General features: G+C 45.8%; 1 protein-coding gene and 1 non-coding gene across 2 annotated transcripts in view; both read right to left on the bottom strand.

Moving 5' to 3' along the window:
- Positions 1-25,950, bottom strand: part of ADCY2 (adenylate cyclase 2) — a 182,743-nt gene that overhangs the window by 36,387 nt on the left and 120,406 nt on the right. Inside the window, exons 15-18 of the mRNA XM_011371402.2 lie at positions 21,198-21,335; positions 14,768-14,887; positions 9,826-9,995; positions 2,256-2,340 (exon numbers count right to left, since the gene is read on the bottom strand). Of these exons, the coding sequence (XP_011369704.1) occupies positions 2,256-2,340; positions 9,826-9,995; positions 14,768-14,887; positions 21,198-21,335 (513 nt within the window). The remainder of the gene's footprint in view (positions 1-2,255; positions 2,341-9,825; positions 9,996-14,767; positions 14,888-21,197; positions 21,336-25,950) is intronic.
- On the bottom strand, positions 4,843-4,961 carry LOC111746466. The gene has a single exon (XR_002783124.1). It is a non-coding gene; the product is annotated as a 5S ribosomal RNA (ribosomal RNA).

Below are 25,950 nucleotides of genomic sequence, written 5' to 3'. Positions count from 1 at the left end.
TAGCCTTGTCCAGGGCATGTGTTATGTTTTCAGCAAGGTTTCTTAGACACCCGCAGCGATAATTAGTGTAGTAATTTGCTCAGGAAACAAACATGCCACCATCAGTTCAAAAAAGATGGTCATGGGGCAGGGGTGCCATTAGGACAAAGGGGACAACAAAATAAGTTGCAAAATGTCTGTGCTATGGTTTACAAAACCATTTAGGAAATAAATAACTCTGAGGACATGAATATTTATAAAACTTAAAACCCTTATTTCAAGTATCGGATGTTTGTTTATAATATACTTGTTTTTCTAGAAGGGTGTGCAGAAACACTACATCTCAGACTTCACGGTTCTTGTTGGCCCGGAAGGCTTGAGACCTTAGGAAATCATTCTCCTGAAGATTTCAGACGGGGGGGACAGCCTCCTGGGTCTCCGTGGTGCATCTTTCATGCCAGTTGTTACAGGACAATTGGGGACATGGTCACTACCGTGGGAAATAATAACTTTTTAGGTCTCTAGATGTACATGTTACTTATAATTACATTAGTGACAAAAAAAGGAATGACACCATGTAAGACTGGCATCAACACTACTGTGTTAAACTGATGCTCAACCATAATATTAATGCTTTTGATTATTTATCTTAAATCAATTAAGGGAGCGACCGATCAACGTGCAGCCACTGGATTCAACACTCATGCAGTAGGATTGAATGTTTATCATCTCAACGATCAATAAAAATTTGGGAGAATTCATTTGATTCTAGGTCCTTAAAAGGTGCTGCTGTGAAGTAATCTGAGTGATCGTTCTAACAGGAGAAAGTGAAGTGCAAAGCATTAGGCACGGAACGGAGAAACAGGTGATGTGGCAGAGGGAACGGCCATGTGGTTTCCTGAAGGATGATCATTTAGGTCAGCGGTCCCCAACCTTCCTGGCACCAGGGACCGGTGCTCCTTTGAGAATCTAACGTCTGAGGATCTGAGGTGGAGCCGAGGTGGGGAGGCTGCGCATACAGATGAAGCTTCGCTCACTCACCTGCCGCTCACCTCCTGCTGTGCGGCCCGGTCCCTAACAGGCCATTGACCCGCACAGGCCACGGCCCGGGGATTGGGGACCCCTGATCTAGGTGATATTCTGCAAGAAAGCTCGATTCTTTCACATGTAAAGCACAGGGTTTCCTGAGGGGGGCTACGCCTTTTCTCTGCGTGAGAACAGACAGTGGGTCCGTACGGAGAAAACCAAGAATCAAGACGACAAACAAAGCCAGGAAGAAAGAACAGGTCGTGGTACGAGGGGTTAACCGAAACGGTGGACTGTCGAAAATGCCAGCCGAAGAAAGCAGAACCAAGCAGGTGCCGGGGACAGAGGCGGGAGGGCGGCGGGGTGACAGGCATCTCCCAAGTTGTGCAGGGCAGAGCTGCCTGAGGACAGCGGTCAGCTCCAGGGACCAGGCTGAGGGCTGCTCCATGACCTGTGAGGGAAGGTGGCCGCTCATACTGCTCGGGAAGGTAGAACGCGACAGTGTCCCCAGGCCGCTGGGCTGTCAGTCACAGTTCTGGACTCTGCCCTGACCACCGACAGCTTCCTGCTGTTTAACAGTCCAGGGACATGCCTGTAACTTAATTGGCTTTGCACCTGAGCTGGTTATTTCCAAACAAATAAATCACTTTTTGGTTTCACACTCTCCATCAAAGAACTCAACGCAAGCTTTGAGGCAGAGGAAGAATCCTGCCTTAAAAATCCTGCACCCACAGCCTCTGCTGGGAGACCAGCAGGGGAGGGGGCGCCCCAAGGAGGAGCGGTTTCACACGCATCACGAAATAAAATGTTTGAACGGAAAACTATTATTTCTAGAAATGATTGCAAGTGACAGTGAAAGCGTTTATACCTACTTCAAAGAACAAGAAGCATGCTATATATTCTGAAAAGCAAATGAAACCCCAGTCAAGGGGCTGTCAGCTATTGAGGGAATACTTTTTAGGCTTACAAAACCTACACAATGTACTTTGAGATGTAACGGGAAAAATAATTCACATATCTAACATTCACAAAGTTTGCCACTTGTGAAAAAAAGAGAAACCTTTATCCCTTTGTGAATATCTAAGCCCCCACTCTGTGTGCTACTCACTTTTTTCCCACACAAGATGATTCTGATGCTTCAACATTTGTTTGCATGAAATGCACGCCAGCAAAGTATTATTAATACAGTACTTTAGAGAACTGATATTAAAAAAAACCAACAACCAACACAAAAAAAACAGACTTCTTACCTGTCTACCCAGAACGAGCAGGGTGGCGAAGAAGATGAAGAGAGACACCGAGCCCATGGTCTTTAAGTCTTTCCAAATACCTGGTCTATTAAAAAACAAACGGACAGACAAAAACAACACAAAACAACATACACAGGACTTAGAATTTGTGTAGCAACAAACTTCAGAACCTCTAGTGCATTCGTATTTTCCTCCTGCGACACACGCACACATTTCAAATAGATGTTCACACCCAGAGCGCATCAGAACAAAGCAATCCTATTTTGAGAGCTCGATAAAAAAAATCTTCCAAATTAATATAGGTTTCTTTCTTTGTACCAAGCTCCACCAAATCTAAGAGGAAGGAATACCACAGTATTAATAATATTCTCTTTATACTTCTGGGATCCATACAGATAATTTGATATGTGATTTCTCCAGATTTTTAGTTATTATTCTGGGAAAGAGATGGTTTGCTAGAAATTAATAATCATGTGAGGTATAAAAATGAAGTAGGAAACAATTTGTATGAGCTACTCTAACCTGGGAATAATACGCTTTCATATAACTGTCTCCCTCCTTCCCTCCCTCCCTCCCTCCCTTCCTCTCTCTCTCTATCTCAATTTCCCTTCTTTAAGTTTTCAGGGTGAAATCCACTGTGGACTTTCACGTGCATAGGTTGTCCTATCCCTGAGTTATGCAGTAGCGACTACAGAGCTAATAAAATTGAGAAAGTTTCTAACTCTATGACTTGTAATTCAATGACAGTTCTGACCAAAATGTGACCAACTATGCTTCCTTTCATGCCTAAAAATCGGAGTCTGGAGACTTAGATGCCCAAACATGCCCGTAGCCACACACTGATTTACAGCCGGCCCTCATCCTGAGGCTGCATTCTGGCAACTCCAGTTTTGAGTGTCCAAATGAACAAAGGAACCCAACGAACTGAGTGACAGGTAAGGAGGGGTCACTTGGTCAACCAGTCTCTAACCTGAAGGCAAACAGTTACAGTGAGGTGACAACGACGTTTTCATTACTCTCTGGAGAGAAAGCAGTCCGGGCATGTAGACACAAACATAACCCCACATTTGAAAACAAATCGTGTTTTTCTGGCTGAAACGAGCCTCTATCTTTTAAGAAGATAGGACCCCTAGTTTCTGTCGTGTTGGTACCAGGAGACAAACCGGGGTAAAGGCGAGGTCGGTGGACACCTCTCGCCTCGTCGTCTTTGTCCGTCAACGGACACTCACATGCCGGCTGCTGCGCACGCTGCCACAGGGAACGCGGGGCGCAGCTGTCTCCTCGAGGTCCCGATCTCACTTCTTTTGGAGAAACGCCCACAAGCGGGACTGCTGGGCCACATGCTGGTTCTGTTTTTAATTTCCCAAGGAGGCCCACGCCGTCTTCCATGGTGGCCGACGCCCTTCCGCTTCCCACGGAGAGTATGTGAGGGTCCCGTTTCCTCCCCGCTCACTCACACTTGTCACCTCGCCACGATGACGGTTACTCTGACAGGTGTGAGGTGACGCCTCGCTGCGCTGACATCAGCATTTCCCTGACCATTGGCGATGCCTCGCCTTCCCGCGCCCGCGCCCACCACCCACGGGTCCTCGGAACCCGCTGCACCTCTGCTCCCTGTGTGGCAGAATGGTCACGTGTGCTTCCTCCCCGTGCCAGGCTTGATGCCGACGGACCCCTTGGGTTTTCCCAGACAAAACTCGCTCAAGTTCAAGTCCCCACATTTGGCCGCCTTCCACGTGTGCTCGCCAGCCGTCTGCCCAGCGCTCTGTCCGCCGCCCCTGGCACTGCGCCCGGGGAGGCGCGTGGAGCAGAGGGGGTACCTGCGGGCCGGGTGATCCCCGCTTGACGGAAGCCTCGGTGCAGGAAGCGGAACCCCTTTAATGCCCTTCCAGAGTCCACTCTTCCGGAGTGTTCACGCCCCGCGTCGTGAAGCTTCCGAGTCAGCACCCTGGAGGGGTCCAGACAGACGCGCGCGGGCCTCCTCGGGCGCGTCCTCCGCGGCCGGACGCTGCGGGTCGAGTTCGGCTGTGCCTCCTGCCGACTTCGATGCGTCCAAACTTGTGTTTTCCTTCCAACAGTGTGCTGAACCGTCTCCTCTGGAAATCTGGACCCCACGAGGGCCCTCCAGCTCGTCGGTGACTATTTTCCAGCATCTCCCAGACTATGGTGGAGAAGGGCTGGAGCAGGTTCATGGCCACCGCAGGGTCCACAGCCGCGACCGAGGTCTGTACGACCGTCACCTGACACTTAGGGGGGTCAGACTCCTCCGGGGCCCCTTGGCATATGGTGCTGGACCCCACAGCTCCCGCAAAGGCGCCCGTGTCCGTGGACGGATGTGGAGGTTGGGAAGGGAAAAGGGAGAGACGCCTTCTTCTGCCCTGATGCCAATGGCCCTTCTCTTCTGCATTTCTGAATCTCCGCAGCGACACCTCCGGCCTCCTCCTGTAGCTCCCGGCCGGCACGTCCTCTCATTTCCGAAGCTGTACAGACTCGACCAAGATTCCCTGACGAGTCTCCTTTCGGCCTTTTAGAGACACACGATTTACTTATCGCGTGTTTTGTCATTTTTTTTTTTTTTAATTTTTTCCGCCTACAGCACCTGGTCTTCCTAGGTGGTCTCCCATCCAAGTACTAACCAGGCCCGACCCTGCTTAGCTTCCGAGATCGGACAGGGTCGGGGACGTTCAGGGTGGCGTGGCCATAGACTCGTTAACCTTCTCGATAGCAGAGACTATATTTTAGTCAGCTCGGTGTGCTCAGACTCCAGCAATCAGGCCGAGCTTAGCAAGGGTACTCAATAAACATGTTACATGTGTCACGTTATAAATGTGCTATAAAAACAACCGAATGAGTGGGCAAATGACCATGTTGCTTTGAAACCTAAGGGGTTTCATTTCCAGACAGTCCTCCCTCCCCTGGCTGGACACAGAGTCACTGAATCCTATGCAAACTTCCAGAGAAGGTGGCCCCATGCCATCCAAGGACAGGCAGCTCAGAGCCTCAGTCCTTCTCAGAGGGGCAGCCATAAAGGCCAAGCAGGGCATTCTGGGTCTGCAAACAGACCGACACAACAAGGGATGGGCTCCTGCCTAGAAACAGGCCCTGAAGGCAGCTGCAGATCAGCAGAGGCAGAGCTGGCCCCTCACCATGGAGACCACAATGTGCCCTGATTCATATGGCACGGAAGAAGAGAGACTTTAAGGGGGTGCCACCAGCATATCAGCGGGACAGGTACAGTGGGCTGCGTGCAGCTTTAGCCTCGCCGGATGGAGGGCGACGGGAAGTATGTGCTCTATATAGCTATGGGCACAGCCTCTGTGACAGCTCCTTCCACCCCTCATTCCAAAATCAAACAAAACAAAACAAAACAGCTTCAATATTGAGCACCTTCCTGCAGGTGGGTTCAAATCACAGATGTTTTCTTTTTTAGGTTAAATCACAAAATAGTCGGCCGATAGTTGCTTTTTAAAAAATATTATTATTAGTTTCAAGTATACAGTACGTGGGTTAAACATGTATATAGTTTTACGTAAAACGGTCCTCCCGATGGCTCCGTCTCTCCTCTGCCTCTCCGTGCAGCCATTATATTTCCGCTGACTGCCTTCCCTCTCCCGTGCTGCTTTTTATAAAAGAAAAGAAAGCTGAGTGGAATTTGAGGAGTCCTAGGATGACTTGCTTTTTTGTGAAACGAGGCAGCTCCGGTTACCTGCGTCCAGCCCAGTGCTGGCGGGCATCAGCCACAGGGAAACACGCGTGTCCCGTACTGTCTGGACATGGCACACGGTGAGGGGATTGGGAAGGAGGAGAAGCCGAGATGTGAAATTCGAAAGTAATTAATAATCCTTTAATATTAACGTGGATGTGTTATGAGTTCGAATGCAAATTTGGAGCACATTTTTAATCTAGATGAGGGAAGTGTAAAGATGCGGGTGCTTCGGACGCCGTGCTTCGGAAGACGCCCAGACTGCCCTCCCCAGAGGAGGCGGCCTGCACTGCCCCCCGCCTTTCTCTGGAGTGATTAATTCTGCATTCCTTCCTCGAGACTCTCGGTGAGCTCGTCATCCGTCCATCCCAAGCTGGGACATTGTCAAAATAGGTCATGGTATCTTGAATTCTGGCTGTCGGGTTTTCCATGAGACTCGGGAAAGACAAGGCAAGCAGAACAACGGCACGCGGGACGGAAAGTGTGTAACTCACGTGCCTGCCTGAGCGTCCCCGCTGCTGCCTTTGACGCGAAGCTGTTGCTAAGATCCAGAAGTGACGGTTACACAGATGTCTCCATCAGCGACAAGCTCGTGCTTCTGAATGACGCCGGGCACCGGATGTGCCTGCTGCTGACCAGCACACTCGACATGCCGTCCGCAAAGTGTTCTGCTAAGCCGCAGTGACTAAACAGGACTGATTAGTCCACTGGGGTCCTGATTATCTCCTCTCTTCAAGGTCCCCCCCACCGACACACCTCTTTAAAGTGAAAGGCACATTTCTGGATCCATATGAAATGATAACACTCATCCCCTAAGACTTTTCACTTCTGTAAGAAAAAAGCTCACAGGGAAAATGCGACAATGTCTTGCAGACTCTGTCATAAGCATTTGTCACGGGCAGCATCTTCGAGACAAACACAGCTTCCAGCGACATCGACAGCCATCAGCATCACCACGCCATAAAGAGCACTCGATGTCCTCAGCAGCTTTGGCTGAGGCTTCCGGGGACAGTGGCGTGAACTGGAACCGGATCCCTATTGACTGATACAGCAAAATATCTTGTCCTCGTAGAGAAGAAAGGGGACTGTGGTACATGCCAAGGAATTAGAAAACATCCTCTGGACCATCTAAGTACCAGAAACTTCTGAGCTCTTGTCACCATGAGGTGACTTATCAGAATCATAAAATGGCAGGTAAACGTTAAATATTGGGATGTTGCTGGCCTCCATTCTAACAGATTTTTTCCCCCAAATTTTATATGATAATAGTCAATAGCTGCCATGTAAACCCAAACCATTAACACATCTTTTAGAGATGTGTACTCCATTGCAAAGATTAAAACAATCTGTAATTACTATTTGACTGTCAAGTCATTAAGCCAGAAGCTCACGGCAGGTCTACCAGGTGTATTCAAGGCTGAACGAGGGGCCAGTCTGGAGGCCAGATGGGCAGCAAGGACACTGACCGACAGAGCCAAACACATGTCCTAGAAAGAAGACCAGGGCAAGGACCAGGAAACTGGGAGTGAAAAGTGGGGGTGGGAGGCAAAGATTCAGTGACCAGAAATGGGTCGGAAAAGGGGAAAGACCAAGTACGTGACTTCAGTACCACCAACTAGCTCGGTGAGAAAAGGAGGCGCTGCCTGGCACCCCTAAGCCAGTTCCTTCCTCAAGGGGCGCCTTCGGCTTGGCCGAGACTTAGGGATGTCACTCGTGAGGCACCGTCTCAGTGGTTTTGTTCCGTTTTGCTTTTTGAGGATCCTCGTCCTAGTTTCGTGTCTGAAAGAGTAGTGTGAGCGTCAACCAACCAAAGGATGACGAAGCCTTTATCGGTCATCTGACGGGGGAATCTCTTGAATCTCGTAAGAGAAAGAATCCTTGAAATTGATGGGCTCTGGCTCCGGCACGAATCACAGCGTTGCATCAAACACCTATGGAGGCTGGGAAATCCGGAGAGGAGTCTAAACTCCCACTCTTAAGAGTCTCTTATGGGGTTAGTTCTAAACCGACATCAGAGAAAATTTGGTATTATGTTAGTAATATTCATCTTTCGGCAGGAACACTTCTGAGAGTACTGTGGCGGCTTGTGCAGAAATCAGGTCAGCAAGTGCCAGAACCTTGACATCAAGATGGGGGAGTCAGATGCACCTGTTCTGGACAGGATGCTAGCTGATTGCCCTGAGGCTTCTCGAGTCGGCCTCCCTAGCTTTAAGGCTATTATAAAGACAACGCCAGGAGAACAAACACTAAAGATCTTAAATGAAACCAAGGGACTCTGAAAGTAAAAACTCATTTTCGGCAACTGAATTACCACTCGACTGCTGCCGGGGTTCTAATCGCAGATGATGTCTCTCGCTCAGATCCCCCAAAATAAGTCTCTCCCATCAGAAACTTGCTAATCTAATTTCTTCTTGTGCTATGGCTGTTAGCAAATGCAGGAGCTTTAAATTTAATAAAGGGAAATTTAATAGCATTGTCAGCTGCGCGTAAAAATCGGTAATGCTGTATTTACTTAGGGATCCGATACAGGTTCTCTAGATACAGCACAGAAATAGGAAAGCATGTTTGGATGGCGATTTTGAGAATTTATTGGAAAATTAACTTCTAATTTCATTCTCATCCTAGCTAAGGAATCATAAAATTTCCTTAATACAATTATACATTTTTGCAACTCCACGACCATAAGCTTTGTTACAGACTGTTAGGAGGATTTCATGGTACGGAGGATGATGAAAATTAAATTAGGTGAAGAGAATGCATTGCGGTTGTGATCCTGAAGTGTTCTTATTGGTAAGAAACATTTATACAGTGAAGTGCTCACTGCTCTCGACACCAGACCTCTGAAGGAGAAGTCTGCGGCCATGCGTTGTCCACAAAACCATCTTGCTGGAGCATCGAGTCTATGCAAATATTTAAGGCATTTATTTTAGGTTAAAAAATCTGGAAATATTATGCAGGATTATGCAAAATGCTCATAGGAGACCGCTGGGTCCAGAAAGAAACCTAACACTTGATATGAAACACTGTTTTGCTATTACAATGAGAGATGGAGGATAGTGTAATGATTAAAGCTTTCGTCAAGCAGGAAACAAATATTCATTATAATAATGAATAATCTGATCACGAGAAACCCCGTGTAAACCCGAGCGAGTAGCCCGAGAGAAGTGTACGGTCAGAGTGTGGGCCTGAGGCGGGAGGGTAAACGTGGTCACATCTTTCTTGGATGTCACACTTCTCACGGAACAGGGAATCGTCACAGTTGGCTGTAGTGCACCGTCCACACATGGGTATTTCAGGAACTTTTCTGTAAGAAATTTAGCTCTATAACTCGGAAAGATATCCGCATATCTTTCCAGGATTTTTGTGTATGTCGATTTGGTCGTTCTGAACTTGGGGTCCCTTTTGCCTAGCAGGGCACATTCGCCAGTGCCTGGGGGCATTTCTAGTTGTCATGACTGTCGGGGCGACTGGGTCTAGCTTCAAGTTGGGGGAAACCAGGGATGCTGCTGAATATTCTCCATTGCACAGAAGAGCCCCTTCCCCCCCGACAGAAAATTATTCAGCACAGACTATCAATAATGCTGAGGATGAGGAACCTCAGATCCTCCTCATCAGTATAGTATAGATTATAATAAAATTGTCTCTCTAAACGACTTTGCATCTTCTACATAACTGATAATACATATTCTCTGTGCTCCATAATAAAAACACACATCGTCCTTCTGAAACCAGGCTGCAGAGAACTTCTCAGGCAGTGACCGCCAACGACGATGTCGCTGCTAATTCGCACTTACTCAACCTGCACTCACATTATCAACATCCCATGAGAGAACCCACATCTAAGAGAAGGGAGAAGAAGCCGGTTACCTCTCAAACAAGACCTGGCTGTAGCTGTCCAGGACGTGGGCGTGGGTGTGGAGGAAGACGGTGTTGTAGCCCACCAACGCCGCCGTCATGATGGACATTTTCAGCTCGTAATTCACCCGCAGGAACACGGAGCAGGATATCAATCCCAGAATGCAGCTGTAGATAAAGTACTGGAACAGGGGGAAGACAGGTCAGATGAATACCTAGGACCTCTTCTGAGAAATGCCTAAATAGGAATTAAAATCGGGACCACCGCCAAGCTCCCTGGTTAACTCAGAAACTTGTTATGCTATCAGAAGCCTATTTCTGCTCTTCGATCCAGTGGACGCATCTGATTCAGAATAGAATTCCTTATTACGCGGCTTGCTGACCAGCTTACCGCGTTTAATAAAATCATGCACACTGCCAAAGAGAAATAATTCTTAAAAAATCTATATCGAAGACATGTCATTATAAGCCAATGTCATTTGCTTCTTGAAAACGAAACCGTAATGACCTACGCATTTATAGATTAAAAAAATCGTAGTGTACACAATCCTTTTTTGTCCTTTCGATTCTTTAATTCATTAAGAGGATATAAATCATTGTAGGTAGTTCTGTTAAAAGCATAAGAAAGTACAGGCATTTTGTTAAAAGAGAAACCGCACGTCAGGGACTTTCATAAAGCAGAAAAAAAAATTTAAAACTAAAAGCTTCGATTAAGGCAAGTGACAAATATCTCAGAAGTGGACAGGCACCGGAAGGGATGGGAGGAGCCAAGCGTGGGGAAAAGTGGCAGCTGCCATCTTTTTCATTCACAGGAAGTGGCGCAGGCCAGCCGGGCTCAGCACTTTTTCTCTATTTACCATGATGGATGCGTCAAATCAGGATAACCCAGAACTCCATCCTGCTCTAATCACTTTAGGTCAGTGATTACTTTAGGTCAGTGACCCAGTTTGCCTGTGTCACAGAGTCTTGATCTGTAAAACGAGGGCAATAATGTGCTCCTGGTAGGTCACCGAGAGGAAAGAGCAAAGCCCGGAGCCCTGAGCCCTGAGCAACAGGAGGGGCTCTTCATATAAATGGCTGCCATCCTCACTAAGCCTTTGTTTGCTGCATTACGGTGTTTTTATGAACAAGGGGTTATGATATTCTCTTAGCGTTCTTGGAACAGAAACAGCACTCAAACAAGTTTAATGATTTTAATAAAACAGAGATCTGACTGATGTTCGATAAACCCTGTCTTTAAAAAATAGCCCACTTTGCAAGCTACTCCATTTTAGTTTTCATTACATAAAATTGGCCACGGATAACTGCTTATTTTTATCATTCTAGCTCTTTTATTCCCTTGCCTAAGGTCATCCACAATAAGCTGTCTAAAAGGCTACTGATAGTAGCTCGTCAGTCCTGCTCTTGGGGAAGAGTCAGAGAGTGAGCTGCAGTGGTCACACGACGTGCTTCGTCCTCTACACAGAGCCTGTTGTGGTCATAAACCGGGGCTCTTCATAAGATCTGGTTTTTAAAAGGCGTCTGCTGCTAAAATTGTACCGAAACCCATTATAAGAATGAAAGTTATCAACAAGTTCAGCCTAATCAAATGAAAAGCTGCAGAATAAGGAGCCACTGAAATGAATATGTGCATGTGTAATTTTTTGGGAGGAGGGAGGATTGTAAAGATTTTTTTGTAATAACCCTCATCTGAAATATGTGCCAGCCAATACTTAGACAAATACGCCTATGATTTCACATTTTAAAATTCATTCTTAGGCTTTTAAAAAGCTTTCACATTTTAGAAATATCTATGAACACACAAACGTTAATGGGCAGAAGGCTTTTAGTCGATTTTCTATTAAAAAAAAACAAAAAACCCTTTCTAGAATTCTCAAAGGGCACGCGCAAGGTATTCTGGGAATTAATTAAAGGTAGGATGGGCCCTGGAGGATGTGACAGGGGGGCATGAGAATGAGGGAATAAGTCCAGCAGGCCGGCTGGGAGCTCGGGAGTCCGGGCGTCACCGAGGCCACCAGCGAGAGCGGCAGAGTCCAGTCCCTGTGGGCTCCCAGACTGATTTCTTCGGGCGTAATTCCTAGTGACCTTATTTTAATACTTTTTGGATACAGTTCATATAATTAATAGTTAATAGTTGTACTAGCTATGAGTTACATTATTTAAATTAGTAATTCCTATTATTTTAGTTACTAAATAATAGTAACTAAGTAACTTTTTCATGTTCGTTAATATTAACTAAACCAAGTAAATATTAGTCAATATGGTTATTAGCACTTTCGATATAGTTAATCAATGGAATTAGCTTGCGTTTTAACGCCAAGGGGACAGCCTCTGTATCTTGGGTCATTTACTTGAATCTCTTTTGGCCTCAGTTTCCTTACCTGGAAAATGGGAATTCCAATAATAGCCCCTCACAGGGTGGCTTTGTGGGTGCAATGTCATAAATGCCTGGGAGAGCACACAGTGCCTACACAGGAAAGATCCTTTACCATTGATTTTGTTGGGCTTTTTAAAATTACTATTTTTTTCGCTTTAGAAATAATATATCCGATGTTAAAAACATTAGGAAATATACAAAGGACACATATAAAAATAAGGGTTTCTTATCATCCCCCATATCCAACGTGAGGCTATTCATTATTTCCTGTATATCTGTCTAGCCTTTTTTTTTTCTACTTATTGGCATAATCATTTTAGTAAATTGGGATTATACTGTTTGGGATGTTTTCAAATGATACTTTTCAATTAGTAACTTATCACAAATATGCATTTCTATGTCATTAAATATTTTTCTACATCTTTCGTAACGGCCGATTATAACTAAACAAAATTTATTGAAACAATTAATTTATTGTAGCTTTTAGGTTGTTCGCTTTCTTTGACTTCTTCGTTTATTATTGATGTCACACAAACGCTTTCATGAACGCCCTGGTAGCTACTAAGTCTCTGTACCCTTAAAATTGATTTCCAAACTTGGTATCCCAGGGTAAAAAGCATCTGTGCTTTTTGATGACGATTATAAACGACCGTTAAGAAGTCGTGTTCATTTATACCACCACGACAGGGAAGGTGGCAGTCCCCTTCACTTCCTTGTCTGCATCAGGTGTCACAGAATGGGGTTTGAGAGAAATGAGGCATACTGTGTACGCAACCCCAAACCACTTTCCCAGTGTTCCTTCAAGTCTACTAAGGGGGACGCCGGCTGCTCCAAGCTCAGCTGGACTCCTGAACTCGCAAGGTAATGAAGCTGTTCCTGCACAGACAGGGGCCAGGTGAGCACACGGGGCTTACCTGGCAAGGCTCTTAGTGATTCTCTTTCTGAAGAGTTTTTATGGGAACAGCAGTGGACTATTGACTAAGTGTGACTGAGATTTTAGAGTCTACTGTGTATTTTTTCAGAATCTTTTAAAAGGTTGAGTAAATATTACCGTTCCCCATCTTGGGTTGCTAATGATCCGCTTCCTTCGAAAGTGAGATACTGTACAGATGAAATTCAGAATGACCTTACTGCCTTTAGTGGTGCCATGCAGAGAACTGTTCTACTCAAAGATATTGAATGGAGAGATTTAAAACAAAAATGGTTTGCCAGCTCTGCTTTTCTTTCCTATGAAAATGCATCTTTACTCGAAACCTTTGAACTCAAAGGGCCCTGTGAATGTCACAGCTTGGAGGCATTTTTCCTCCACTGGCATGTGGACTGCGTGGGTGCTAACGCTGTCCGTTCAAGGAGGAAGAGCCAGCCACACCGGCAGCTGACATCTTTCTCCAAAGAGTGTGGTTCCACAGGCCCACGTGAGATCACAGCCAATAAAATCTCTCACTTTTCTCTCACGTGTCTCTCACTTTTCATATAACTAATGTCGAAAGATGGTATCTAAACCTCGCTGGGGTTCAGTGCCTAAAATAAAGGCCAGGACCCCTGTGATAAGGAAGGAAACTTATGCCGTCCCTTCTTCCCGAGCCCGAGGGACAATCCTACAACCTCGGTCTGCCTGCCTCTGCGACATTCATGACCTTGAAACAATGCCGGATGACCCAAGTCTCTGTACACAAGGCAGAGAGCTGAAAGGGCGAGATGAGAGAGAGCATCGAAGCCACATATCAAGGGAACGAGTCAGCGAAAGAGGAACGAGGACAGGAAATCTTACCGCCATTGCTGCTGGGGGTCAAAAAATTAGTGGGATGTTTTAAAAGTATACATGTTAGATCACCAATTTCGGTTTCCGAAATAGTTCATTTAGCATTCTTAAAACTGACTATCTGAAACTAAATGGGAATAATCTATGCTACTTTTAGATAATTATTCATAAAAGGCACAAGAGAGTATCGAAATATGTATTTTTTTTGCACAAACAATTCATGGAAGACCAAAGTTATTGAGTAGTACCTAAATGATTGATCTGTTTTCACTTAAAAGACTGATGCACTAGTAAGTTCTGAAATTTCAACCTCGGCCCTTTTGAGCATTGGTCAAAACGAGCCGGTAAGGATTATTTGAGGACGGAATCAGCAGACAACGTTTGTGGCCAAAGGAGAGGCAGAAATGTGCAATGTGGTCCTGTCACCCCAGCGTCAGAGACCTACCAGGAACTCACTGGAACAGTTAGCAAAATCTATAGGTAATGAACCCAGAAATTCAGTGCCATGTAATTAAATGTCGAATGCTGGGATGCATAATATGTAGCAGTGAAGAGAATAAAGACAAGAGTCCTCTGTGAGAGCATCGCTGGTGACATCGTGAGTTTGCACATGTGACCTAAAAGGTACCAGTCGGCTAGGACTTCTCTTCTCCATGACGGGCAATTTTGAACAGGTCAGGACCTGCTCGGGTATTGACACCAAAGGAGAAAAGTGAAGTCTAGAACAGATGAGAAAGTGGACACCACAGCATGAAATGGACCAGTCGCATACAGAAAAACACCAAAAGCAATGATAAGGAACGAAACACTCTTACCGGAAGGAAAAACAGGTTTTGTGCACGCAGAATGGCCGCCTGATTACTCGAGGCAGAAAGACTCGTGTTTGACGTATTGGTGGTGGAAGGGATTGCTTCCTCTGAGTCGCTCAGGAAAAACTGCAAGGAAAATGTTGATTTTTTCAGTGAGTTGGTGCAGGGGACACTGAAGCTGGGAGGTGAGTGCTAAGCCGATCGCTGGGTCCCCCTGCCCAGCAAGCAGGAGCGGGCGGATCTGCCAGCACGTACATCTCGCATGCTGACAGCTTCTTGCTGCCTTTTTGAGGCTTTGAGCATTTCCATCGAATAAGTAGATAACTATTTATTGTTGTGCGACACACTTAACAATGAATTCCGGATTCCGGACTGATGCCGAAGAGCACAGAAGCACCTCTGCTAAATGCTGAATTTAAAATGCACGAAGCACAGGGTAGAGGGAGGGCTCGGTCAGAATTACATTGGAGGCTGACTTCACTACACACACACGCTCAACTCTGTGCCCCGAAATCACAGCCTTTGCAACGCGTTTGCAGGATCTTAACCGTCTTGGTTCAAACATTAAATGAGTCAATGGAGTTTTATGAGTTTTTAAGAAAAAATGAATTTTATGGGCAGAATGCAATAACCGGTATCAACACTTGTATCTATTATTGTGAGTGCTTGGCAGCTCAGGACCACAAGAGATTAAAATTGAGGGGATGCCCTTAGGGCTGCTGGAAAAGGGTGCTAGTTAAAAAGAAAGGTGACTTTGAGAAAATAGATGAGTAGCTCTTATGTAATGGTCACACAGAAGGAAAGGCAGAAATTTTCTCTCTCTCTGTTTCTCTGTCTCTGTCTCCGTCTCCCTCTGTCTCTCTCTTTCCACCTCCTTTCTGAGAAGCTGTAGCACAGTCTGTTTAAGTGATGAAGGATCAGCCACTTTCTATACCATGGCTGAGGGTCCCAGGAGCCTTCAGTAAAGACAAACCAGAGAATGACTCAGGCCAGGTCCCCTTTACTGAAAGAAATTTATCTCGGCCATGAAACGAGCTGTGCTTTCTGCATAGGTCAGCCACACATATTAAGGCTTACGAAGAAAATTTTCCTGTACAGTCCTGTGGTTGCTTTTGTTTGCTTCCTTCTTTTTTTTTAATTTCTTTTGATGGCAGAGGTCTCGTCAAGCACTTAAACTGATTTACTTAGGTAGATAAGGAGGCATTTATTAAGTCTATTCTTGGGAACATTTTTTCTCTCAGATTCTAAGAATGAGACTAGATGTAGTGTTTCTTTTTATTATATCGTTTGATAAAATCAAAGTGCTGATTTAAGAATCAAAGAATTATAGTAGATTTCTTCATTTACTACTAAAAAAATTAGCAAAAATGTCACAACCTCCGGTTGAACTGAAAAAGTTAAGTAAAAAAAAATTAATGGAGTAATAACTTGGCAAATATTGAGCTCCAAAAATGTTACAAATTTAGATTTGACAGACTCAAAGTAAAATAGATTTACTACTAAAGAATGAAGACATGACAAATAGGAGGAGACCATTCAGCTTGGTAGGTTACTAGTCTGAAGCATCTAAGATCTTAAAATTATTGACAAAAACTTCTTGGTTATATCATTTTATAAAGAAAATAAATTCTTGCTACACGATGAGTAGAAACATATCCTGTAAAAACTTTGTCTTGAAGGAGGCTCTATAATAAATATGACGCTTTGAATTTGAAAAATTCTGCTATTTGTATAGCATTTTTAAGTACCCCTACAATCAAGAAACTGTATTCTATGTGGCATCACATCTCAATTTAGAATCAATTCTTCCTTTTCTTAATCACTTTAAAATAAGAAACTCATGTCATCCCCCACATAGCCAAGCAAATACTGGCATTATTTCTCCTTTGTTTTTCTTCCTTCCGAATTAAGCTGCCACAACTTTCTCCACAGATTGAACTTGTAATAATCAGAATTATTTGGGGTCCTCTCCAAACCCATTTTCATATCCTACAATCTTTGTCATGATTGGGAAAATGATGTCCTTATTATCAGGACAAGATACCCTAATAAAGCATGTTCTAGGATATTCAGTATTCTAATGAACATTGTATATTTTTAGCTTTACTACCAAATTTTACATTTTCCAGGCCATTTAAAACATCTCAGAATTATGCTTTTCAAATAGTATTAAATTATGAACACTCGATTTAATATTGTGTCTTGTGCCTGACGACATTGCAGCCCTTGTCATTTGGTTGGAGTTAGAAGCCCGGGTAGACCACCAGCTAACCACGACTCACTCCTTGCCGACGCAGTTACGAAGCCGTGCTAGAGACAGTGTTCCCAGCGAAATGACGTGGGAAATCACATGATGACACGGTCAAAACGTCATAAAAAGTGGCACGGGATTCAAGCTCCCATACGTGACTCTAAAAAGTCAGTCAGAAACTAAAATGGAACAAAACGCCCAGGTCATCGGCTATTTGGCACCCAAAACCCCACAGTTGATGAAAATCTGGGTAACTGTTTTCTTCTACTTTTTATCAGGGTGTTGGTGTCACATGGGTGAATATCGTGTATTTAAAATCGCACGATTTATTTTAAATAAAACTGAGCTGGACATTTTGTCATTTACGTCCGTGTCCTCTGAGCACACCGTTCCTGTCGACCCTATGAGGGCTGTTACGATGTAGGTGTCATCCCGAAGGTGAGTGAGTGACTGGGGAGCCAGCTTCCCGCAGGGCACCTGCTGGTCTCAGTTCCCACGGGCCTGTGTCTGAATCTGCGTCAGCGCCACCTGGTGGTGTGTATGGCCCAGGGGTCGTTACAGTACCCTATGGTTTGGCTGGGGACGTGGACCCTGGGTCCGCCTCATGGAGCCATAACTCAGGACGATGGGGACCCGAGGAGCTGGAGGGCATTTTCTGTAAACCCTCAGATGCCACCAAGTCAGCGCTCTGACGAGTGAGCCCTTCCCTTTCTGTGGTTCATAAGAGACAGCAAAGCTCCACAATTGTTCCCTAGTAATGAAAAATAATTTCCTTTCTGTACCTAGTGCACCTAATGCTTCTTTAAAATAAATATAAGAGGAGCATCTGATGGAAAAGAACCACTAATTTCGGGGCCCCAGATATCAAGGAAAATGCCATTTTTCCTGTGTTGGTGGGGAAAACAGTCCACTGAGCAGTTCTGAGTCCCCCCACTGCCCCCGTCCCCAAGCGCTGACAGAGAAAAAGCAGTCTAGCTGGTCCCCACCCCATGGCCTTGTCGCAGGGGAGGGAGCTCAGTCTTGGGGCGAAGCCTCATTTCCTCTCTTTCTCAAAGATCGTCCATCATAGCTTTATCGTGTCTCCCACATCCCTAACTTGGCAATGAACCCCTTTCTTTGTGAGGAAGGAAAACGATGCAGGAAAACTTCTTCTTTTTTTTTTTTTCCTGGTACCGAAGATATATTTCTTCTCTCCAAAGGGATCTCAATTACTGTAAAAAAAAAAAAAAAAAATCTGCTCCTGAATGCTCAGCTCATCAAACATTTAGACAGTGGCCAAACTGCCCATCAATCATTACTAATTATCCTATGTGAAACACAATTAACTTCCAAATCTGATTTGTTCCCCATTTAGAGATTCTGTCTCTAAAAAATGAGGTGATAAATCCTGGTTTTATAAGGTCAAACTAGACTTTACTAAAATAAATGGCTTCTTTTTTCAAAGGGCTGTGTGCTTACCTGTTCATCACTCAGTCTTTTGTTTAGTAAATGCTGAATGGTCGCTCTTGCCACGGGGGCCCTGTCCTAGGACACGTGCAACAATAAAGACCTGACTCTGCAGCACGTGGACGCCACGCTCCGCGTCTCACTCCCGTGACCTGCACGTGCTGCCAACGGCAAAGGTCGGCTCTCAGGGAGTGTGTTTTAGGGGTCCTGTGCCTGAACGGGTGAACGAGCACAGCTTGAGGGAGAGGAGCCTCAATTATGAGGGCAGCGTGGCCATCGCTCCTCTGCCGTGGAGCTTACTTCTGACCCAGCCGTCTCCTGCAGCTTTCACGTCCCAAACGGCTCTTCGAGCTCGTTGGTCACGCTCCTGAAGAGCTGGCTCTCAGAGCAGGGGACTAATGGACACGCGCGCGGTACCAAGTCAAGCACAAGGCGTGTCTTTTAGAGAACACGCGCGTGATGCTGCAGGCTCTCGCCCTAGCCCTTTGCCTCTCCGTCCCCGCCCTTGGCCCCGTGTTTGCAAGAAGCATAACACGGACAGGGCAGAGAAGTCTCATCCCGATGGCTAGTAACACGCACGCACACAGGCTGCCAGCAAAGTCCCTTTGGGTCTCAGTCGTAAGTCCCTAGTGACACATTCCCCACCCTGAGGCTGCCTCGGCACCGATGACAGTTCTGGGGCCACAGCAAAAGTCTCCCTGGGTCTTCACATAGAGAACCCGGGTCTGGGCCCCTCATGAGCACGTGCCTCTGGCTGACTGATGCTGTGAAGTCCCTTTAAAGCGGGGCGGTTCTCGAGGGAATCACTTGCTGTCCAGATAGGGCGCTGTTCTCTAGCTGATCGCCGGTCAGTTTTGATTAAGCTCTCGTTGGAAATAAATGATTCTCTGGTCTAGGTATGCCTGTCACCAAGATGAGGCCCCAGCCCCTGGAGGGTGGTCTCATCATCCCCGTATAGAAAGGAGGAAAGGCTGGCTTAGTGTCATGCCCTGATTTTACAGAGGAGCAAGAGGCTGCCCACGGCGGTGGAATGCCCATGGTGAACTTGACGCATGAAGGAGACTCCTCATCAGAACACAGACCGAGGGCCAGGTGGGCCTAGGCTTGCCTGCTGAGCCCTCTCCCCGCAGGCACCATAGGTTCTAACTGCCCATAAGGCACACCGCTCTCTGAGTTGACCACTGAGACTATGCAAGGGACACAGGAAGGAGCAGTCATGGTCACATTTCTCACTGGTCTGAGCCGGGGGAGGCTGACATGAGGCTGGGCCTCACGTGTTTTATCTGGGGTGCTCCTAGAGGGAGTTGACATGTGGTCAGGTGAGGTGGAGCGAGCCAGTAGGCCTGTCCTCTAGCTGACCGTATGGGGCGACACGCAGGAATCCACACGCCCACTTCCGGGTCAGGCAGGAAGTGGGAGGAGAACAAGCCTTGGCTTTCTCTGATGCCCCTTCCCAGGCATCCTTAAGACAACCTCTAGGCAGAGTAAGGCACATGAACAGGCCATCCAGCCCTTGCAGCCGGCACCCTGGACCGTCTGCCTTCCAGGTGGCATCGCCCTCACCTGAATCTGCAGGTGTGTCAGGAGGCACCGCATGCTCTAAAGTAGAATGTCCAGGACTGAGCCCAAGTAAACATTCAAAGTCCCTATTACTTCCTCAGCCTTATTTTCTATGACTTCTTAAAACAAATGTCTGCTCTAGTCCTAGGTGACAAATATCTCCCCTCCTTGTCACCTGACGTCCACCGTCTTCTGAGATCCTTCTACCCATCCTTTACAGTTCAGCCCAGCAGGCCCTGCCGTCCCTTCTCCTTGCCACCCCACTACGCGCTTCTACGCGACTCTGGCTTCCTGGCCGTCCGTCTCCAAACTCCACCGTGAATGCCTGGAAGGCAGAGAACGGTCTTTGGGTTCTGACCACTTAGCGATGTCCCAGACATGTATTTATGCTTGATTAATATATATTTTTTGGTTGAAGAAATGCCGTCTCATTTATGACAACTATGTCTTATGATTTAATATTTATGCTCTATCTTCTCGGCCTGATTTTATGCTTCTGGAAGACAAGGACTGTGCATCATGACACGCCGTAGTCCCAACAACCAGTAAAACAATCCACTGCAGGAAGTGTCGTTATGCATTACGGTTGACGATCGAGGTGTCCGAATAATAGTAAGGACGTGTCTCAACGTGCATTGATTACGTCTGTGTCTATTTTTAAGAACATAGCGGTAATGGTCATATCGATAGAGTAAGAGTGACCATTAAATATTTACAAAGTGCTGGTGCCATCCTAAGTGTGGTAGGGACATCCGCTCATTTACCCTAAAATCCACCTTGGCGGAGAAGTGTCAGTTCTCAATTCTGAAAAGTAGAAATGGAAGTTTATCGAAACAGCAGGAAGGCCGGAGCTGAGGTTTGAAGCTAGGGCTGGAAGCGCCAGAGCAGGACAGCTCTGCACGGCACTCTCCTTGATTTGATGGTTCTGCTACTCTTCAGTGGTCATCCTGCTGACATTCGATGTCACTTCTGTCCCCAGGAGCCCCAAGGAGCAAGAAGGTGGGAACTGCTGGGAGGAGCTGCCCCCAGGCTGGTTTGGGCAGAAAGCACAGGTTCTTAGTGATGCTGCTGCTGCGTGGGTGAGGATTTAACTGGCAGTGACTGGTGTCACCACAGGAGCTCTGAGCGAGGTTTAGAAATGGCAGCGAGTCAGATATCAGGAGTGGGGCGTCAACTCACCATGTTGAACACGGCCATGGTCAGGACGATAGCCGTGGTGATGACCGTGAGCGAGATCTGGGGCCACGGGCGGTTCGCGATGACACCCGATGACTTCAAAAGCCACAGGAGGGAGGCGGAGGCCTTTTTGCTGCATTGCTAGGAAGAGGGGGAGAGAAAAAGCAACGCATTGTTATTTTACGCATTCTCTCGGAGTTTCTTAACGGCTATTTAAAACCATGAGACGCTCCAGTGTTATTCACAGATGTAAACCAGTAGCTCTGGGCCCCGCTGGGGGTGCGCGCCGCGTCACAAACCTTGTTAGATTATGTTGGCTCAGTGTTACAAATTAAGAACTAATTAAGTTCCTATGATAAACGTAGGATGTGCTTGTATGTCCTTTCAAATGAAATATGTTTTTAAAAAATCTTCTGGTAGAGGAACATTATGTCAGTTAATTAAACCATTCTGTGGGATGTTTTGGGACTCAGATCATAGCTCCGATGAAGCCATTATCATAAATTCAGCTGGTTTATGTAGAAAACAGATCAATAGGTAGCTAATCAAAAGACTACAACTGTCAAATACTGAGTTAAAATAATGTAAAACTGGTGTGACCTCAATAAAACTCAAATAGAGAATCCTCCTCAGTAGCAGTCATAAACAACACTTTTATTTCTCTACTTCACTTACATTTTCTGCTTCTTTCTTAAAAAATATACGTGTATGCTTTATTCTTTAAAATACAAGCATCGCAATACGTTAAATGTCAATACAACAATTAAGTCAGATTCTATAATATGGCATGAGAGGTGGCTAGGGGGGTAAATAACCAGCCGGGTGAACCGGGATCAAACCCCCACAGCTGTGAGACTTTCTGCAAGTCAATTATCCTCTCTATTCTCCCCAGGTCTTTCTCAGAGCCCGTCTGAGAGCTTGAGCTAGTGCTGTACTGGGCTCCAGGGGTGGGCAGAGGCTGAGTGGCTGGCTGGAGGCAGGAGATGCATTAGGACTGGTTCTGCAGGACAGTTTCTCTGCTAGCAACGGGGAAGGCACCAGATTTGTGCCTTTGGTTTCTTCCCAAGAACGGGGTTTGGATGGGGGTTGGTGGTGGCATTAAATCTTTCATCCAATAAGATGCTTTTTAATGCTCTGAACACACAACATCTTGGAGAGTCATTCGGCTGGAGGACACCCAGCTGAAGGAGCTTATCATCATCACTTAACGCGTGCTACTTCTGATAATATTAATACCTCGGACCCTAATCATATCTTTCTTCTGGAGGAGAAACCTGTGAAAAAGTTTCAAGATCAGAGATTCAAATAGAGTATCTTAGTCATCCAGCTCAGATTCTATTAGGAAATAATGGCATTTGGCTTGATTCTGGTAAATTAAGACAATATGTATTTGCATTCTAACTCACTAGGATTAGTGTTTTTATTTAAGAGAAAATTATTAAAATTTTGTATCTGTACGCAGAAATTATCAATAGATACGATAATGAAAATGTTAAGAGCAGAAAACACACAACTTTACTACTTTAGGAGAAATTTAAACCCAGCTCGGATTCCATATCACAGTCAATTAGGTAAAATATCTAATTATTACACACTTACTACTGAAATTGTGACATTAAAAAATTACTTTGTTTACAATTTTAGAATACTACATGGTGATAATCTTGCCAAATAAGCTTACAAAAATACATTCTATCCCGAGCAGAAGTTGATCGTTTACTGAAACAGATGTGGGTGGCCACACATGTTTTCCTGCTGCTGCAGTGTGCTGGGCAGAATTTCATATTGGTGGCCCTAGAAACTACACACGTGGAAGGGCGCCCTGTTCACCCCTAGGAAGAAAAGCCTTAAAGCGCTTCACTCAAGCCATGTGGGTTTGGCACGCACTGGGTGTAGCACAAGGAATTCCGATGCAGTAGGTTCAATTCATTCGCCCATTGGGTCTTCATGGTTCCCTCCCAGTCGGCCCATGCCAGCGTCTGTCAACGTACCCGTGCCAAACAGTCTCTGTTCCCAAGGTCGGGGAGGCAGGCAGCCTCTCCTATCTCTTTATTCCTGTCATCGAATTGAGGCAAAGTAGATAAGACTGGGCTGAAATACGAAGACTGGTAAACATTGCTGGGGGCAAGGACACAGGAAGAAAAGACGACGGTGAGTGACATGTCCCTGAGCCGCAGTCACAGTGGGGGAAGACGAGGAAGGAGACAATGTGAGGGGGATGGAGGAAACCAATGATGGGCAGGAGACTCACATCTTAAAGGAGAAGGGATCTGAGGGAAACGAGAACGTGGATTCGATTCGAAGCTCTGAACGAAAATCACAACTCGAATCTTGACATGATGATTTACTTCGGTTTATTCGGTTTAGGGGTAAGTATTCAAAAAAAAAAAAAAAAGCCCCTGATGGAAAAATACGTTTATTAAAATTTTTACCAACCTAGCGACACATAAAGGATATCTCAAAGAACATTTCAGCATCTATTCAGAAGATGCTATTCAGACGAAGATGAGAGATGCCTGTGCTGTGCCCGCGTCCGTCACTCTAGCGGCTCTTTGGTTTAATGACTGGCATAATTTCAGCCAAATCAGCTTCCCAATCATCAGTGAGTCTCACTGTGTCCCACGGTCGCCTCTCACGCTGAGCTTAGGGAGGACCTTCTACAATGTTCTCGGCTATTAATGCCACATCCACCCACTGAAAAATACGGAGTTGGCACTAAATACAGTGGGACACATACAAGGAGGAAGATTTACATTTATATAAAAACGCTGTCATGGGGTGGGTGTGGGGACAGTGAGTGAGTGTGGTTTGCATGCAGGGGCACGGGATGCATGTCGGTGTTCGCCCGGCACGGTCATGTGATGCTCCACGTCAGAATGAAACGTCCATGCTCTGTATCCAGACTAAAAAAATTCCTCCCTCCCACCCTCCTCCCTCCTCCTTCTCCTCCTTCTTTTTTTAATGTTTTGCACCGAAAATAACTGGTAGTAGTCTCTCACTCAAGAATTCCTCGTAATTAAATGTAGTCATTATAAAAGCAGATTGCAATCACAATGTCATTAGTTTCCATTTTTAAAATAAAATGAGATGCCAGAAAACAAGTAGATTATGTGAAGTTTTAACAAAATGAAAAACATTCAGAAGAGTTTTATAACTTTTATCACAGTGGCTAAGTAACAAACATTTATTATTATGAAAAACAAACCCATCTTAAAATCTTGCCTGAAACATGATTAAGTTGATCGCGTAAACATGCATTTTTGTGTATTTGGCTAAAAGGACACCTACTTTGGCATTTTAATTGGCCAAAGACTGTCTTTGAATGGTGGCGATAATAACTCATAACCTGTAATGTCACAGAGGCTATCATGTGTGCTTTGATTAATTCATCGTATTTGAGTTTCCTACAGAATGACTTCTTTATTTCAATCAATCATATATTACAAAATAAACCCGTTTCTTTTGTATGTCCTGGGCGGGCCACATTCCTCAGTTATTTGTCCACGGTGGCACTTACAGCCTGTCCACATCACAGTGTCATTGCGGAAACGCTTGTCTCCGGCCACACGGAGAGACAGCCGAGGGCAGTGGCCCCATCACAGAGGCCTTTGCGTTCCCAGGGCCAGCACGGTGTTTGGTAAACAGTAGAAACTCAACAGATACCCACTCGGGACATTCACTATCCTAACGGTGAACGCAAAGAGAAATTCCCAAGGCCAGGAGCAAAGAGGGGCTCAGAGTAGAGGGGCTGAGGCTGGGCTGTTGGCCCAGGAGCATCCTGGGACTGGACACAGGCTGCGACACCTGGGGGTGGGCTTTCAATGCCCACAGGGAAGACGATGCTGCCTTGGGCCTGGAAGAGGTGGGCCTCCGGGTCCGAGACCCCTGACTAAAGGCAGAAGCCTCAGAAGGCTGCTCCCTGCATGCAAAGAAGTTCATCTAGAAGAACTCCACGCACTAGCTCAGGGACATACAGATAAATTTCCAAGAACAAAGCCCAAATCCACGTATGGGTGTTGGGTTTGAAATGATAGGATCTGCTTCATAATGGAACCCCCAAGTCGAGGGGTTATTAATCAGAACAAAGTCCTTGGGGTTCTGGCAGAAGCAAGAGCATCACCACTTATAAATGATACTTGACGTCATGTCCCAGCTGGGCTGGGGGCAGTCCCCACCCAACACGACCTCACAATAGAAAAAAAATTCTGAACTGAGACAACAGACCTTACAAGGAAGAATCAACAGACATAACGAGTAGCACAAGATTTGCAGATATTATATCAATCTTAAATAGCCTATAAAATAAGATGAAAATAACAAAAGATGGATTTGAGTCCATAATGAATGAGCAGTTAAGAGAAAAATACCAGTTCAGGCGTACTTTACAAAGGAGCCACACAGACTCTCTCGCGATGAAAGTGTAGCTACCGAAATGAAAAACTCGGTCGTTATGCCGAAGAGCGTTAAGATGGCTCTGAGGAAATCACCCGAACTGTAGCATAGAAAGATGGAGATGAAAAGTATGAGAGAGACGCCAAGGCACGGAAGACGTAATAAAAAGATTCAACGTACTCGTCATGAAAGTTTGAGATCAAATAGAGTGGAAAGACCAGGAAAGAGGCAAAATACAAGGAGACGTGGGGCAACCACTTTGTGGCCCTGGAGAAACACACGAGCTCTGCGGTCGAGGTGACACCCTGAGTCCCAAATGGGAAAAACGCCACAGGGAGGCGACTGCCCATGACAGACACAGAAC

Source organism: Pteropus vampyrus, unplaced genomic scaffold, assembly GCF_000151845.1.
Source record: "Pteropus vampyrus isolate Shadow unplaced genomic scaffold, Pvam_2.0 Scaffold190, whole genome shotgun sequence".
Classification (NCBI taxonomy): domain Eukaryota; kingdom Metazoa; phylum Chordata; class Mammalia; order Chiroptera; family Pteropodidae; genus Pteropus; species Pteropus vampyrus.
This window is presented reverse-complemented; position numbering and strand designations above follow the sequence as displayed.